The sequence below is a fragment of the Ictalurus punctatus genome, chromosome 2 (genome assembly GCF_001660625.3).
Source record: "Ictalurus punctatus breed USDA103 chromosome 2, Coco_2.0, whole genome shotgun sequence".
Lineage (NCBI taxonomy): Eukaryota > Metazoa > Chordata > Actinopteri > Siluriformes > Ictaluridae > Ictalurus > Ictalurus punctatus.
The window spans coordinates 30,498,305-30,517,080 of NC_030417.2; the positions used below are offsets into that span (position 1 = coordinate 30,498,305).

General features: G+C 42.1%; 1 protein-coding gene across 3 annotated transcripts in view; it reads right to left on the minus strand.

The window, feature by feature from the left end:
* Positions 1-4,834: 4,834 nt before the first annotated feature.
* The window catches only part of doc2a (double C2-like domains, alpha), a 46,431-nt gene continuing 32,489 nt past the window's right edge, over positions 4,835-18,776 (minus strand). For 2 of the 3 annotated variants that reach the window (XM_053675342.1, XM_017484325.3), the window contains 4 exons: positions 7,620-7,804; positions 6,780-6,861; positions 6,199-6,295; positions 4,835-5,943 (listed from right to left, as the gene is read on the minus strand). In XM_053675342.1, the coding sequence (XP_053531317.1) occupies positions 5,807-5,943; positions 6,199-6,295; positions 6,780-6,861; positions 7,620-7,804 (501 nt within the window). In that variant the 3' untranslated portion in view covers positions 4,835-5,806. The remainder of the gene's footprint in view (positions 5,944-6,198; positions 6,296-6,779; positions 6,862-7,619; positions 7,805-18,776) is intronic. The other variant, XM_017484342.3, reaches the window with a different exon arrangement.

The following is an 18,776-nucleotide window of genomic DNA, read 5'->3' on the forward strand; positions in this document are numbered from 1 at the left end:
ACATTTCTTTATTATAAATTCTTTCCTCGCGGGTGCACGGTGGCTTAGTGGTTAGCATGTTTGCCTCACACGTCCAGGGTACGAGTCCCGCCGGGGCCAAGTACGTGCGGAGTTTGCATGTTCTCCCCATGTTGCAGGGGTTTCCTCCGGGTACTCCGGTTTCCTCCCCCAGTCCAAAGACATGCATGGTAGGCTGATTGTTTGCACTATATTAAAATGTGAACAAGTCTGCATACAAACATGGTTGACCAGTCTGTGTCTTGCTGCAATGTGAACAATCTGACTTCAGAAGAGAAATGTTCTTAAATAGATCAGTGGTAATACAAGTCATTGCTCTTTCTTGGAGCCATAATTTTCACAGAGCTCAGAGCACAACACTGATTCAATCTATAACAAGTTCAGCAGAGGGTGTACTTTCTGCAGCAGCAGGACATCTTTTAACTTACTACAAGCGTTACCGTCGGGTCTAGAGGCCTCATTAAATGTCTGGTCTGGCTCAACCACAACAAAAGAGAAGGTGAAGCTAAAGTCCACCATTCAGTCAGGAGAGAGGATCATTTGCAGCTACCTGCTTACAACTCATTACCCTTACAGTAAAGGCAAAACGAGAGAAGACAAATTGCCACCAATCCCTCACATCCATTTCAAGCAATTTTTCAAGCTGCCGTGAGATACCAGATAATTGAAACAAGACGATCAATACAGAAAAGTCAGTGCCAAGAAAAACCTCCTGAGATTACATTCAAAAGAACCTTGAGTTTCCATATAAGTGTACAAGCTGGGAATGGTACATTGAAACTTGCTTACATAGTACATAAAATTTTCCATGTCAAAAAAAAAGCAAGGAGCGTGTTTTCTACAATATAGACACTTTAAGAAGCATTTGAGCAGTTAAAGCTGTATTTTCTGTGTGATAAACTTAAATGCCTCCTTTGGTTTTTTACTGGACAATATCGAATCCTTTTTAATAAAAAACAATCATTCACGGCCACAGCTTACTAACACAAGGGAACAGGTTCCTTATTTGTGGCCACAATTTAGTAAGGCATTGGAATGAGATAATTAAATCCTGGCCAAGACTTAGAAACGTGTGGAAATGAGATCATGACTTAGTAAGGCAAGGAAAAGAGATTATTTATCTGTGGCTACAGCTTATTAAACAAAAGTGTGTATTTCACAGGCTTTTTTTTCTGAACCCCAGCAGCAGCATGTCAACTCCTCACAGCATTAGTAAAGGCTGACTATAAGTTCAGCTGATGCTGTTTGCTTGTTGCATTCACCTGCAACACCTCGTTAAGTGCTGCACAGAAAATTAAATCGCATTGATATTTGTTTGTAAATGAGACCTTTTAGCTCTACTCATGTTCGGTGCATGGAAATCGAAGGCTTTGGCTGAATGCATGTTGTGATGAAGTGACATGATGCAGAAAATCTGCGGTAATTAAAAAAAACTGCAAGCTCCTCCGAATACTGCGGAGTTTGCTTGATTTTGCGTTCCTGGAGGGACTGAAAATACAGTATATACATAATACCAACCAAATGTGCACACAATAATATAATAATAACAATCCATTCCAGTTGCAAAAGCAGGAAAGGCTGTGTAGTGGCGAGTGGATTTTTCAGTAGGAAAATCACAGCAAACACAAAATAGAAGTAATATATTCAATAATCGATTTTGTGTTCTTCACACTAGTGATGGAGGCTTGCGAAATGGAAAAAAAAACGAACAATGCTCTACAGAAGATAGACTAGCACAGTATTATAAAGTTATGTCAGCACTCGTGTATGTACAAATTCTTAGCAAGTTTTTATTTACAGTCAACAGTTATGGTAACCCAACCCACCTTGATGTTAATTAACCTTTCCTTACTCTAGATAGTTGTTTTTCAGCCTTCTGTTTATGTTCCCACTGAGTCTCCCTGCCTACTTGAAATTTCTCCTCATTCATTCTAAGTTCAACCAAGAGTGTGTTCAGGGAGCGCTGACTATCCTTGCACTACATAAGATAAGACTCTACCTTTAAACAAATTAAGAAATGTTCAGCAGAATCAAAGCTAATACTATATTACTTAGCGAATGCTTAGTTACTGACTGACTATTGTGCTAACCGAAACATCACATAGAATTCTTTTTGTAATTGTCTTGTTTAGGGCCTACTGTAGCTCAGAAAATGTGTTTGGACCTGTGGGGCCCTCTGCTTCACCAGTACACCAATACAGATGGTACGCATGACCTTTATTTAGCTGATGTGAATTAAACTAATAACTAATTGAGCCCACTGAAATACATAAGCACATATCTCCAGCTCTGGCACCATCTGGAACCCATTGAGTCAATTTAATGATTTGGAGTCAGCCGTGCTGGCAACAGTAACAGATCTGCCTCGTTTGGCCCAGACTCCTCCACTATCTAGGAAAGCATCATTGCTAATTGGTACAGATGTGTTATATTATTATTATATAGAAGTATATTTCTCTTGAGATCAGGTATCATTATCTAGTGTAAAAGGACACTTTCACAGATTTTGCATATAAATTTAGCCAGATGTGCTTTTGAGCAAGATAGAAAACAAAAGTAATCAGCCCCAATACAAATCAGCTCCCTGGGGAGTTTATATACTTGTATAATCTTAGGGCTATGCCACCAGGAACGTAAGGCTCCCAGTAGGACCATCCTTCAATAAACTCAAAATCTTGAGTAGCACAAACACTGTCCTGAGGTCCGACATTGTAGTTTTGAATGCCTTGTGTGTTGGTTTGATGTACTCGAATGTATGCCTATAGACCTAACACGTAATACGCATGCGCATGACATCATCGTTTTCACAAATTCGTGTTTTTGTATGTTTACACGGACACGATAACGGGATTGTTTTCAAAAACGTGCACGTTGAAGCCTGTTTACAAAAATTTGCATTTTCAGGCCACAAAACTCTGTTGCCATGTTAACAAACAGCCAAAACGCATAAAAAGTTTTTTAGTTGAAACCATTGTCGCATAAACAGCCCCTAAGTGGACCCTGCTCAGATTAGGGATCCAGGCCTGGGGGTGGTGTCCAAAGCCGAGCAGCTGGTAACTGGGCCACTGACGTAACCCAAAATGGTGTGCTGGAGCCATCTTATGTGCTGACTACCTGCAAGATGATGTGTTGGTAAAGTGCAATGCTAGTTAGACATCAGACACTTATAGACATGTCTAGCCTTACATGGACTAGATTTCTACAATAGAAACTGACTTTGGGAACTGGCTAGAACTCATAAGGGTTCTTTGCATGTCTCTCTGGGGAAACCGTTAAAATTTCTTTGTAAAATGTTTCTCTATCAGTTCCAAGTAGAACCATTTTAGAAAAACCCTTTACATGTAGTTTTCTTTCTTTCTTTTTAAATTTCTTTTGTATAGCAACATGCATTTTTAAATATAAATTTGAATGTTTACTTACACTAGGTGGCAGTGTTGTAGAATATATTCAGAGATGGAAGACAAGGGACTCCAAGCACAGCTTGAATGTATTACAATCATGTAATCAGCAGTTGTCTATGCTTTTTTGGTGTGTAAGTTAGAGTTAGAAGCTCAGTCAGACCAAATTGTTTGTTTTCGCTTTTCTTCACTTGGTTTGACAGAAACAGTATATGACATTGTGCTGTACAGCAGGAGTGTGCAATTTCTGGGCTGGAATCCAGCATGGTTTGATGGCTTGCTGCCTCATAGACACTTGATTCAATTCGCAAGTTCATAACTAAGTTTAGAAAGTGGTATGGATTTTATGGCCCATTATATACATTATGAAGTTGTCTGATATTGGGAAAACTAGATTCTATGTTATGTGTTTCTTCATAAAAATAAAAAACAACATCTGATATCCATCCACCCATTTTCCATACTGCTTCTCCTAAAAAGGGTCATGAGGGAGCCTGAAGCCTATCCCAGGGAAGTCGGGACACAAGGCAGGGGACATCCTGGACAGGGTGCCAGCCCATTGCAGGGCTGGCACGCAGGGGACATCCTGGACAGGGTGCCAGCCCATTGCAGGGCGCCATCACACACACCCATTCATACACTTCAGACAATTTGGAAATGCCAATCAGCCTACAACATTTGTCTTTGGACTGCAGATGAAACCGGAGTACGCAGAGGAAACCCCCGAAGCACAGGGAAACCATACAAACTTATCGCACTGAGAGTGGAGGAGGGATTTGAACCCCCAACCCCAGAGGTGCAAGCCACCATGGCCCCAACATCTGATATGTAGAGAAGAAACATGATTGATTTCTCATAGGCTACGTCTGAATATCCCTACTACCCTACTACATAGTAATCAAAAAGCAGTACTCCAAAGGAGTAGTATGTCCAAATTCTCAGTATTCATAAAACAGTAGGCAAGGAATACCTGGATGACCTACTTCTTCCGCTGAGATTGCGCAGTATGGAAGCGATGCACACTGCGCTATCACATAAGGCAACGGGACTGGCACAGAAGAGCTGAAGAATCAAATATGGCAGAAGGCAGCGCATTGGCGCTTTTTATGTTGTCACATGACAAAGCCAACATGGCGGATACATATACTGATCAATACATACTGTATCAATGGCCAAGCAGTAGGTACTGTCACAGTACACGATTTCGGACGCAGCTATACTCTATCCTTATCTCAGTGATTACTGCTAATTCCCTGTGTTTTATATACTACATGCTGTAAGAATGAGTGTGTGTTGCTGAACAACTCAGCCAGTGACATAAATGGAAACACAGAGCAATCTTCACTTGATTTCCACTGAATTTCTCAATATAGAGAGGTACAAATTGGAATTCTTTAGAGATGCAGAGAAACGATGCGCAGCCTTAGAGCAATGCATTCATTTGTATTTCCAAATTTTACATAAACACTTCATACAAATGTAGTAATCACAAATCCTCAAAAGTACAACACTCAATAAATATCCAAATAACACAGTAATATAAACTGACACTCACAGCATTGGGCATGCAGACCAGACAAAAAAAAGGAAAACAAACATATAAATATCATTAGCAAATGGGACTTCAAAATTACAAGAATTACAGCCCTGGAAAACATTGTTGGGGCATGCTTTATAATGCTGTAAACATTTCCTCATGCTACAAAACAGATGGTTGGTCGTGTTTATATGAGAGTGCCAGTATTTACAAGGGTTCTGAAAGAAGGAAGGCTAATTTAGGACTGGAATCCACTCCAGTTTTTATCAGTTCTGAGATGGTTTATGAGTAACAGTCCTGATGTCCAATTAATACATTCAGTGTCCAAAAACATTAATGAGAAACTTTTCCCTTAAGCTTCCTGTGTCATTTTGAAACGATATAAATTTGACTGCAGGCACCTTGCTTGTTTTCCTACAGGCTGTTAATGTAGTGCATGTCTTTCCTAATTACTGAAGTGTTGAGAATAAAATACATTTTCTATTATATCCAATCAGAAGGATATGCTACATGGGATTCTCAGAAGATTAGAATTCACTTTATTGTTACAAAACGTATACAAAACGTGCAGCAATGATCGGGAGAGACTGACAGGTAAGGTCCAGCAATTAGTATGGAATAAAAAGGCAACTGACTGACAGTCCATCCCTTAAACTCTCCTGGTTATGAGCAAGGTGTGTTCAAGTAATACAGTATTTGTGCCGGTCATGAATATCGATCATGCATTGACTATGTATATGATGAGCGCATACAGCATATAGTGCACAAAGTCTGAAGTGCGCAAATGCACTCTGAGTGCTCATCTTTAACTCCATGCAGCATTAAGTATTCACTGACATCCCCTGTAAGATCCTCACTCCTGACAGGAGCTCTGAGGGAGTTCATTGGTCAGGACATGCCATCGCTCCACCCTCTGTCCCTTATTCCTCAGACAGTCCATCCAATGGCGTAGAGCATCTCCCTGTGAGTGACAGCTCAGACATACTCCACCTGCCACCACACAGAGTGATTTTTATTAGAGCAGAGTTTGTCTCTAATGTATGTTCCTTTAGTCACAACAGATATCAAGGCAATTCCTCATTTGAATTGGATTTGAAATAATGGAGGCATACATTGTTATAATCATCTGAGGGGAAAAACACAGCATGAAAATAGTGTGGATTCAGGATTAACATCTCAATAATCAGCACAGTAGTGTGTCTTACCAGATCAATGCCATATGCACCAGTCTGTTTTTGTTCTCACCTATAAAATCATTGGATCGACCCAGGTCATAGTCCCATACAGTGACCTCCAGCGTCTTACTGACCAGTTCTGTGAGAGAAATCTCATAAAAGAACTCCTGTCGGGCAAAAGCAGGAGGAAAATGATGAAAGTGACTATTTTAAATCCTCAGATAAACAACGCGGTCGGAATTCAGTGGCAGCATGCTGTTGAATCAGAGTTCTGTGGGTGGTTTTTTGGTGTCACTGAGCGCCCTTGTATAGGCCTACAGCCTCTGAGCTCTTGAGAAGATAGCAAATGGAAGCTGAGAGCACTAGTTCCAGATTACACAATGGAGAAGTCTAGTGTTGGGGACTACTGTGAGAATAGAAACGTGCCACTCAGTCTGCCTGATGATACTCACACCAGGCAAACGCCCACACACACCAGGCAAACGGTGATAGGCAATCGGGATGAGTGAGTTGAAGAGAAATGGCAGAAAGACTAGATTGTCAATAACACTTAGCCTTCATTCTTGTAGAGCTTGTAATGGAGATACATGCCCACATACACATGCATATACATTCTTAAATAATCTGCAACGGATATCGTAAGGTCGGTACCTCATTAAATTCTGGGTTAAGGGTCTTTTTAATCACGGCCGTTTTATGTTTTGATTTCTTTTGCACATCAGGCTTCAGATATCTGCAGTAGTAAAAAGAGGGAGAATGATGGAGATAAGCATAGACACAAACAAAGTGAAAGAGAAATAGAAGGACAGTTGCACGCCACTAACACACACACACACACACACACACACACACACACACACACACAGAGACACATACACAAATATCGATTGAAGCACACAGCTATTTGCTTTTCTGCTTTTCCGGCTGTGTCCCACTGGCTTCCATAAAAATTTGATTTGCTTTATACACTGCTGATAACTGTCACTCCCTTCCCCCAAACAACACAACCACATACACACATTCTCACAACCCCTATCATGATCAAAGCCAAGATTCTTGTGTGTTTTATGTGTGCGTGTCTCTGTGTATGTGTATATGTGTGTGCATGTGTGTTTGGATGAGAGACAAAGATAAAATGACATGGACATGTGTGGGTGGGAGGCTTGTTGATTCTCTTGCCATTTTGCCCGAGGAAGGTATATTTATTTTAAAACATGATGTGGGAGAGAAACAGAGCGAATAGAAATATGTAAAGAAAACATGGGTGCATGATCCGAGCAATTAAGATTCCATTCCCCTGGTTCCAAGTTGTTATTTTTTCTCATACACTCGTCTATTCCCTAAAGACCGGTTTGAATGTTTCGTATAATCTTTTGACCTGAGCTGAAGAACCTGAGCTAAAATGTTTCTTTGCTGCTCAGTAAAATGGAATACAGATTAAATCATCCACCCACACCAGACATTTAATACACCAACACACTTTGCTCTTACATTTTGACATAGGGATCAGAGAAGCCATTGACATCCATGGCGGCGAGGTGAGCACAACGCTGAACACCGACACACAGACCTCCTCGCTGGGCTTCTCCATCTCCCTCTACAGATGGAGGCAGGAACTGGAGAGACAGCAACAGACGGCCTCTCTCCTCCAGACTGTGCAACTGCTCATGTTCCCACTGCAGAGAAAATAAGAGTAGGTGGAAAGTAAAGAGGAGGCAGTTTAGATGTAGAAAATTCAGACTTGTGAGAAACAGTGAAGCCGAAAAGGGCACCAGTTAATCACCAGTGTCAGTAGTGACACACCAGGTGCTCGAGAATAATTAGCTATATTAAAAAAATCCTGATCCAGCAAGGACACCCATGGAGCAAATTAATAATTAAAATAAATTAACATTATTCCCAGAACGCATGAAACTTTTTTTTGCCACATGGCCTTTCGTGCTGGTGTAAGTCTAATAAGAAAAGGAGACGTTGGAGACGTACGAATTAAATAAGTTGGTGCAACATAGCAGCAGTCCCAAGTGAGTTTAAAGAATTGCAGCTCTATTTTTCATACAAGGAGGATGTCAGGCCTTAAGAGGTGTGTATATATATATATGTATATATATATATATATATGTATATATATATATATATATATATCAAATATTTTGATATATAATCTCATTTGTCTAGTAAACCAACAGTACCAATGTGATCTTAACAGTTAATCAAATTGTAAAAAACTTAATAATAATAATATTAATAATAAAAGCACATAGTGGTTAGCACATTTGCTTTGCACCTCCAGGATTGGGGGTTCGAATCCCGCCTCCTTTGTGAACAGAGCTTGTATGATCTCCCCGTGCTTTGGGGATTTCCTCCTGATACTCCGGTTTCTTCTCTCAGTCCAAACACATGCGTTGTAGGCTGATTGGCATTTCTGCATTGTCTGTAGTCCGTGAACGGGTGTGTGAGTGGGTGCGCGATTGTGCCTTGTGTTGGTTTGGCACCCCGTCCAGGGTGTCCCCCGTCTTGTGCCATGAGTTCCCTGGGATAGGCTCCAAACAACCCTGTGTGGGATAAGCAGTATGGAAAATGGATGGATGGATGGATAATAGTAATAATAATAATAATGATGATAATAATAATAATAATAATAATAATAATAATAATAATAATACCAACAACCAACAGGCTAAAACTAAGTAAAAAGGATTCAATAAATCACAAAAAAATTGTCAAATACAGCAAAAAGAAAGCAAAACAAGAAATAGACTAATATAAAATATAAACAGGCAAACCTCAATACCAAGCAAATGCAGCTGAACATGTTTTAACAGTATCCTGTGACTCTGCGGGTATTTTGAGAGTACATTTCATAGTTTGGGCCTAAAACCAGAAAGCAGACTTATTCTAATTTTAAATCACAGTATGCCTTTTCAAATTAGATGGCATTAATAGCTTCTATAGAGGTAAAGATAGCATCTTATTTTATACAAGACTTTGCTTATTCCAGGATATTGAAGCATTTTACTGATGTATTGCCAGAGGTGCTCCTCCTCGAGTTCAACACTGCAGTCCAATAGCTTATCCATCTTCAGACACACATTGATAGCTGATAGATGAGAAATTGGTGCAATTCTTGAGAGGTTTTTTTTTTTTTTAAGATTAACTTGATTGGCTGCCTTAAACTGAAATGTAAATAAAATACACAAGAACCTATTCAACTGATATATACTGTACAGTCAATGGCTGGATGAGAGAAGAAGAGACCTTTGAGATTTTTAACTAGTACTTTGAAGGTCTAAATAAAAATGTAAGACATAAAAAGTAAGGTGTCTTTCTCGGAAATAAAATTAATAAAATAATACATTTGGTAACAAAATACAATTACTCAAGTGCTTTCCACACCTGCCTGTGTCTCTGGCATATATACATATTGCCATATTTAAAACTATAACAAGTGCTGTGATGAGCCCGGAAAGTTGACTGAATTAAGATTATTTATGTTATGATATTCAATCACCTGAATGGAGACTTTTTTCTTTTCTTTTCTTTTCTTTTTTAAACCTCAAAATGGCTATTTGGAGTGCAGCCTGGATTGATTTTCTTTAGCAAGAGCCTGATGAAAGCTGATTTAAAGCAGTGGGAATAAATGCTTTATTAAAGTGATTGATTGACTGAAGTTTAGAACACAAGATTTGTTTGGAAAATGGTTGAAGATCAAAGGTGACTGGCATGACTGGGAGAACTCGAAAGCAAAATAATGAGCTTTAAGTTTAACTACTGCAAGGTTGGATTGAATCGTTTAAACTTCTTGCAGAAGCCACATTTCTTTTCAGGCAAGAGTTCTCAGTCTTTACTATTAAGGCAGATAAAGAATGAATGCAACAAACTTATTGTATTGGTGAGATGAGAGATGTTCAATTATTGTGTAATACTGTTCAATATTGTGTAATACTGAGGGTTATTTAATCTGTCAGTTGAATTTGCGGTTGATACTGTGGTCCTTGATCAAGCTGGAGAAGTATGATTTCTTTTCAAGCTTGATTTAATCATTTAAGTGACTCTTCTAGGTAACAGTTAGATCCGTATGTCTCCAAATACTTTGTAATTTGATACAATGACAGTAGTTTTTCTCCAGAGAACCTTGAATTTGCCTGATGCAGTTTTTCAGTTATGCAACAGTGCTATACATTCTCTTAATTTCATTGGCATCACAGGACAAGAATGTACATAAACAGCATTCATAGAGACGACAGCAGTCAGCCTTGAGATAGTACCAGATGCTTGTCCTTCTAACAGGCTTAGTTTTGGAACACCAAGTGATGATAGCAAAGAAGATACAGAAATTGTTAGACGTTACAACATGTACTGTAAATGCTGTCTCGATGTGTGCCTCAGGTCCCCATGACTAACTCTGGTGTATGTGGGGCTGAAAGTCAAAAGGAATAAAGCAACATTGTAAACTCAGTAGTTATGTGGTTATAGTTAGAGCGTGCATCCATGTGATTGTTAAAATTACTGGTTATTTGAAGTTAGTGTTATTCATTATTAGCCCTGTGCCTAATACAGACTGATCCAGTGAACAGGGGAAGGGAAATTTGGCTGACTCTAAATTCTTTCCATTCACATCCAGCCCTCTCTAGGTAATCAATACTACTAAAACCATCAAGCCATGACTGTGTGAGAAATAGGAAATTAAAGTCATTGTCTTCAAAGAGCTGACCAACAGTCACAGATTTATTGGATAAGACTCATACATTCAACACAGCACTGCTGAGAAATAGGCTGCACAGCATTACTATCCTTAACATAACAAAATCTACAGCTCACCAGCCCTCAGAGAGACCCTATAGATTAAAATCAGGATGTATCAGGAGAAAAATAAATCCAGACAAGGAGTGAAGAATATTAACTTAAAAAGAACTTATCTTATGTGAAGACTGTTCCAGAGAATAAATCCAAATACTGTAAATACTGAACAGCCATAACATTAAAACCACAAGTGAAGTGAATAACATTGATTATCTTGTTACACTGGCACCTGTCAAGGGGTGGGCTGTATTAGGTATAAAATGAACAGTCAGTTCTCACAGTTGAGGTACCGGAAGCAGGAAAATTGGGCAAGTGTAAGGATCTGAGCGACTCTGACAAGGGCCAAATTGTGATGGCTAGACTATTGGTCAGAGCATCTCCAAAACAAAAGGTCTTGTGGGGTGTTCCCAGTATGCAGTGTTTAGACCTACCAAAAGTGGTCCATGGAAGGACCACCGGTGAACCGGCGACAGGGTCATGGGTGCTCAAGGCTCATTGATGTGTGTGGGAAGCGAAGGCTAGCCTCTCTGGTCCGATCCCACAGAAGAGCTACTGTAGCACAAATAGCTGAAAAAGTTAATGGCTATGACAGAAAGGTGTCGGAACACAGTGCATCGCAGCTTGCTGTGTATGGGGCCACGTAGCCACAGACCGGTCAGAGTGCCTATGCTGACCCCTGTCCACTGCAGAAAGGACCTACAATGGGCACGTGAGCATCAATAACTGGACCATGGGGCAATGGAAGAAGGTGGCCTGGTATGATGAATCACATTTTCTTTTACATCACATGGATGGCCAGGTATGTGCACATCGCTTAGAGGTATATCTACAGGGCAGGCAAGCGAGACAATTGCCTGGGGCCCCGCATACTGAGAGGGCCTCTGAGGGCTGATCATTTAAATGTTCATCTTAAAGTACTGTGCAGCAGCATCACAGTAAGCCCCTTAAAGCTATCTCATTTGAAGATGCATTTATCCTCTTGCTCCATCCCTTTACACTTGAAGTAAAGGGTCACAACAATATCTCTAGGTAACATGAATACATAATAGCAACATAAATCCATCAGAAGGGCCCATGCATTTATTTTGCCTGGGGCCCCCACATAATCTAGCTTCACCTTTGGTCACTTACCTGGGGAATAGATAGCACCAAGATGCACTATGGGAAGAAAGCAAGCAGGTGGAGGCAGTGTGATGCTCTGGACAGTGTTCTGCTGGGAAACCTTGGGTCCTGGCAGTCATAAGGATGTTACTTTGACACGTACCACCTACCTAAACATTGTTGCAGACCAATTACACTTCTTTATGGCAACAGTATTCCCTAATGGCAGTGACATGTTTCAGCAGAATAATTTGCCCTGCCACACTGCAAAAAGTATTCAAGAATGGTTTGAGGAAACAAGTCCGATCCATGCAGTCTGATCCCCACATTGCAACTTACAGGATTTAAATAGTCTGCTAACGTCTTGATACCAGATACCACAGCCCACCTTCAGAGGTCTTGTGGAGTCCATGCCTCAAAACAGTCAGAGCTGTTTTGGCAGCACAAGGTGGACCTACACAATATTAGGCAGGTGGTTTTAATGTTATGGATAATCGGTGTATGTATGGCAGTCTAGGAAAACCGAAAAGATGTCAGTGCAGCTGAATTCTGGACAGCAGAATCCACTTTGAAACTATACTTTAAGAAAACATAGAACTTTTTTCATTTATTTACTTTTTTTTTTTTTTAACGTAGACTTTTTTTTCCAAAATGACATGGAAACATTTTTCTTTAGCCAACTTTCTAACATTGTTTTGTCTGTCTACCTGCAAAGATCATATAACGTAGGAGCCTGTTTAACAAATGCAGCAGTTAATGCTCAAGTCCAAATGATGTCTAATAATTAAGTATGCTTTTCTCACACAGTTTTTGTACTTAGCTACGTACCATAGGGAAATGGACTATAACTATACTGCACTGTAACTGGTTGAGATGTATTCAAATATGACACATTTCAGTTCAGCAAAGCCTGTCATTTTCAGAACTATGTATAGTAAAAAATGAAAAATCTGAAGTAATTTTTTTCAACACTGACATTCAAGAGTTCAAACACTACTTGTCTGACTCCCTGTATTTGATTCAAACACATTAAAATGTAGCAACAGAGCGCTTTTGCTGGTAAACTATGATCAATTCTAACTACCCAGGCTTGAACGACCTTCCTGAAGAATGTGGAAAGAATGTTAAAATCTAAAGTTATACAAAGATATAGAGATTCACTCCAATTCAATATGAAGGTAAATAGTTGATCAAATTATGAGTATAAGCTTATGAATAGCATTAGCTGTTTCTTGTTCTACCTGTGTTCTGATATTGACATACGTTTGTGTGCATGCTGCAATAGGTATAATTAAGCATAATATCTAGTTTGGCATTAACACTGAGGAGCACTTTAACACATAATTCTCCATAAGGGATTCTGTTTGCAGGCTTTCCAGTTTCAATAGATCTGAAGAATTGGTGAAAAATACTGTATCCAGAGTTATTTTAATCATTTCTGAACTGTTGATGTTAATATGTCTATGGAATATTTATAACCACACGAACAGGTGCCACTTCACCTTGTGCCGCTTGACCTGGAGCCTTAAGTGTTTTCCTTTTCACTGTTAACATTTTTATTTAGGCTGCAAACATCTAAATTCACCAGTTAAATTGGACTAAATGGATTATTGATTTGAATGTGGATGTGACCATTGGTTGCAGTCTTTAAAACTGGGACCTCTGCAATCTGTAATTTAGAACACTATAATGCTTTTATACAGATATGCAAACACACACACACACGCACACATGCACATCATTAAAGCTTGACCGAGATCTATACAGAAGCCCATCTGTACACAGAGTTTAGAACCTCTGTGTTCTCCTTAATTAGCCCTGCGTCTGAGAGGGAGTGATCCAACAGATGAAGGGGGGCGGAGTGGTGGTGGTATTGAGGGGTGGAGATATTCGACTGATCCAACATAGTAGGGGGTTTTCTAACACACATTTCCAGCAATGCCATTTCTATTTGCAATGATGTTAGCACTAGATGTTTTTTTAAGAAACTCAGTGACACAGCTGTCCATAGTGAAAACTGAAGAAGTAAAGACATTTTTATATTGAGGCTGTCTTTTTCACCCTGTGCCCATCTTGTTATTTTGGCATCTCTTTACAAATCTGTCATTGGCTCTGTGCACACAAAGTCCAGGCAGAAAGACAAACAGAGAGAGAGAGAAAGAGAGAAAGAGAGTGAGAGCGAGTGAGACAGAGATAGAGAATGAATAATTCTAACATCCCCCACAACACTCACTGGCTCTCGCTGACTTGTTGCATCTCATTATTTCTACCTTTTTGTCATTTTGTCACACGATAATTTGTTTAATTATAGATGGCAGGTCTTAGCAGACAACATAGTTGATGCTGACTTCACCCATCTGTCACTCATGACATCTACTGCAGTCCAGCATCCTTGTTAGATCTTTTATGTGTGTGTGCGTGTGTCTGTGTGTGTGTGTGTGTGTTTCTGCCAGACCTGTCTAGAAGGTTCGTTAATGTTACACACTGGGGACAGACACAAATTGCCTGCTGAATAATGACAGACAGAGTAGAGTCACCCTATCATGCAGAGTAGAGTCACCCTTCCTATAAATAAAAAACAAATCACACACACACACACACACTGCCATCAGAGGGCACCAGCTCCACAACCAAGGGTCTGGTGGGCCTACCTTGCCCACGAAGGGGACACCAGGGAGAGAGCCACCTCAGGTGAGACACACACATTAACCCTGTCTTTTCCGTGTTTCACCAGGTCATTCAAGAAGGAAATTCTGGTGTGAACAAAAGGATGATGACTACTTAAAACACTTTTGGGGCCCAGGTGCGGCAGATAGAGTGGATCAAACAGAACCCTGAGCAGTGCCTACTCACCGCCTATTTCTTAGTAAAACAGGGACTACTCTGTTTCCAGACCAACCACAAGGGACAGCCCTGTGACCTCCTCGTTGTCCCCTATTCTAGGACCCTGTTCTTAATGCACCTGGCCCATTGGCCCACACCCACTGGGGAGCCATCAGGGGTCTCAGAACACCCTGGAGAAGTTGAGGGATCAGTTCCTCTGGCCTGGATGTAGAGATCCGGGCGGTCTGTGGAAGGTGCACCCAGTGTCAATGAACTGAGCCCCAAAAGCCAGATCCACCCCCCATTCCTTTCCTCATCATCGGCATGCCCTTTGAAAGGATTGGCAAGGATCTCTTATGGCCGCTGCCAAAGGCCACCCAGGGGCACGAGTACATCCTAGTCATCATGGACTACGCCATCAAGTACCCAGAGGTGGTGCCCCTGCAGAAAGCCACCTCCCACAGCATTGCAAATGAGCTCATGTTTTTGTTCAGCCGTGTGGAGATCCTTAAGGACATCTTGACAGACCAAGGTACGACCTTTATGTTGAAATTAATGGTTGATCATGTCGGCTGTTGCAAGTGAAGCACCTGAAAACATCCGTCTACCACCCCAAGACAGAGGGCCTGGTGGAGAGGTTTAACCAGACCCTCAAGCGAATGCTGCAGCAGGTGGTAGACAAAGACAGCAGGAACTGGGACCTCCTCCTGCCCTATGTACTCTTCACCATCCGGGAGACCCCCCCCAAGTGTCCACAGGCTTCAGCCCGTTCAAGCTCCTCTTCGGATGACACCCTCAAGGACTGTTGGATTTGGTCCAGGAAGCCTGGGAGGAGCATCCCTCCCCTTTTGCTCCCTGGTGGAATATGTATAAGAAATGCAAGAATGGATCAACCGAGTGACCCCAATCATCTGAGAACATATGGAAACCACTCAAAGAGACCAAAAAAAGGCCTACATCCAACTTACACGGCCCAGGGAGTTCCAGCCAGGTGACCAGGTCCTCTTCCTGCTCCTGAATGCTACCTGCAAGTTCCTAGCCCACTGGCAGGGCTTGTACAGAATCCTCAAGAGGGTGGGCCCAGTCAACTACCAACTGCAACAGCTCAGTAAACATGCAGACACCATCTCCTAAAAAGGTGCGTTGAACCCACACCAGTCGTGTTTGTATTTGTTTATAATCTCCACAAGTGTACCTTGGTCCACTGCAGCATGGACCTCACCCCCATGCAGCACCAGGAACTTACAGAGCTGGTGGACCAGTCTGCTGATGTCTTTGCATCCTCCCCGTGTCTGATAGATCTGGTCCACCATGACATTAAGACCCCACTGGGAGTAGTGGTAAGGCACAGGCCCTATTGCATCCCAGAGGCTTGCCATCATGCTATTGAGGAGGTCAGCCAGATGCTCCACAATGGCATCATCGAGGAGTCCCCGTGCCCCAGGTCCAGCCCCATCATTGTAGTGCCAAAGCACGATGGCAGTATTTGGCTCTTTAACGACTTCCGGAAGCTGAACGAGGTATCCAACTTCGACAGCTATCCCCCCGAGTGGATGACCTGGTGGAGAGGCTGGGGAGAGCCTGGTTCATCTCCATCCTAGGTCTAACCAAATGATATTGGCAGGTAGCCCTGGCTCCAGAGGCTAAACCTAAGACCACGTTCAGCACTGGGCTCAGCACAGTACTGGGTTCTCCCTTTTGGCCTCCACAGAGCCCCAGAAACATTGTAGCAGTTGATGGACATTGTCCTAAGACCACATAGGCCATTCGCAGCTGCCTACCTGGATGATATCATCATACACTCCTCCACCTGGTCGGACCATCTCCACCATCTGGGTGAAGTCTTGGAGAGACTCTGAAGAGCCTGGCTGACGGCCAACTGGAGGAATTGCCATCTGGGGCTGACCAAAGCACAGTACCTGAGATACTACATCGGCCGGGGCCTGCTCAAACCTCAAGAAAAGAATATAGAGGCAGTAAAGGAATACCTCCACCCCACATAAAAGAAACTGTTATGTGCCATTCTGGGGAGGGTGGGATACTACAGGAGGTTTGTGCCTAATGTCTCCTCTCTAGCCTTCCCCATCTCAGACCAAACAAAGAAAGGACAACTGGACTGGGTGCGGTGGACTGAGGACACATAGAGGGCATTCCAAGCCCTCAATGAGGTCCTCACCCACTCTCACCTCCTGCGGAAAACGGACTTTGACTGGCCCTTCACGCTCCTCAAAGATGCCTCCGAGACAGGGCTGGGACCCATCCTGTCTCAGACCTTTGACGGGGAAGATCAGACAGTCCTATTGATGAGCCGAAAGCTAAAACCTGCCGAGACAAAGTATGTGGCCATGGACAGAGAAGCCCTGTTGATAAAAAGGGCCATAGAAGAGTTGCGGTATTACCTGCCAGGTCCACACTTCACCCTCGTGACCGACCATGCTCCCTTGCAATGGATGGCCAGAGAAAAGGACACCAAAACCAGAGTAACCAGGTGGTTTTTGTCATTACAGGACTTCTTTTTCCAGGTGCAGCACAGAGTGCGGGCGAACCATGGGTATGCGAATGGCCCCTCGTGGCGATACACCTTATGGGCCCAGCATCCACCAGGAGTAGGCTCAGAGCTGAAGGGGGGGTACTGTGACAGCGAGCATGTAACCGATGCACACAATACCTGATGCGCTCCTCGCACAACTGCCACTCTGGTGCTTAAGGGACAGCTCCGGTTCAGCACTGAATGTGTTTTGGACAGCTTGGAAATATATGGCTGCAGGGCGGAGCAGCAGAAACACACACGGCTGGCGGCCAGTGAGTGGAATGGAGGTTACTCATCATTCAGCAGACAACATATAGGATATATAAAGGTTGTGGCAGCACAGAAAGGTGAGCTATGTCTCCGCGTGTGGTAATACTGATGCCTCTGTCCGTTTACCTTGCAGACGCTGATGGAGAAGATGCCAGCACCATAGAGGATGCTCCCTGGCCCAGCTGCACCCTCGGTTGATACCCGCTGCTAGTGCTATGCCCCCTAGTTCCCACCATGAGCTGGCTCTGGCTAGATTGCCGCTCCCCATGTCGGAAAGACAATGCCACTCACCACCTTCACCCACAGACCTCACACCATCACCATTCCCCTTCCCTCAGATATTAAAATAAAACACCTCTTCTTTTTGCACCTAAACTGCATCCTGAGTGTTCAGCCTGTCGCAGACTTGAATAGCCACAGGGGTCATATTCAATTAATACATTCACAGCTATTTGCACACAATTAAACGAGTTATTGCAGAAAAATCAAATGTGCACAATTTTCCACACAGCACATAGTAATTGGTCAGTATCAGTCCCTCCAGTATTTTGCGATCACAGAACACAAAACCAAGGAAACTCCACAATGTACGCAGGAGTTTGCAATTTTTCTAAATTACCACAGATTTTCTGCAGATTTTGGCCGAATGTCACGATTTCCCCTTGAGTGCAGCAGTTTGCAGTATGCTCAGAAAACTGAAGCATGTCCACATGCCTGAGCCAGATGCACGAGTGCGTAGCGAACTCATGCTTTTTTGTTTACAATGATCATGACTTTGTTTACTTTGGACACGTGTGTTTGTTATAATTATGTTCTGTCTCCACCCCCGTTTAAGCATTGGTTGTTTTATGAAGGTGTGTCAATATTGTTTTCAGCTGTCCGTATTTACCCATGATTACATTTGTGATATAAACCCCCTTGTGCAGTATTGAGTTCACCTCTTTACTAAGTGGTTGTTTCTCATTTCATGTTATTTATCGTTAGGGATGCACCAAATATTTGGCAACCGAAATTATTCGGCTGAAAATAGCAAAAAAAAGCATTTTCAGTGTTCGGCCGAATAAGTGAAAAGGCAGAATAAATTTGACGGACAATGACGTGTTTGATGACGTGACTAAATAGCC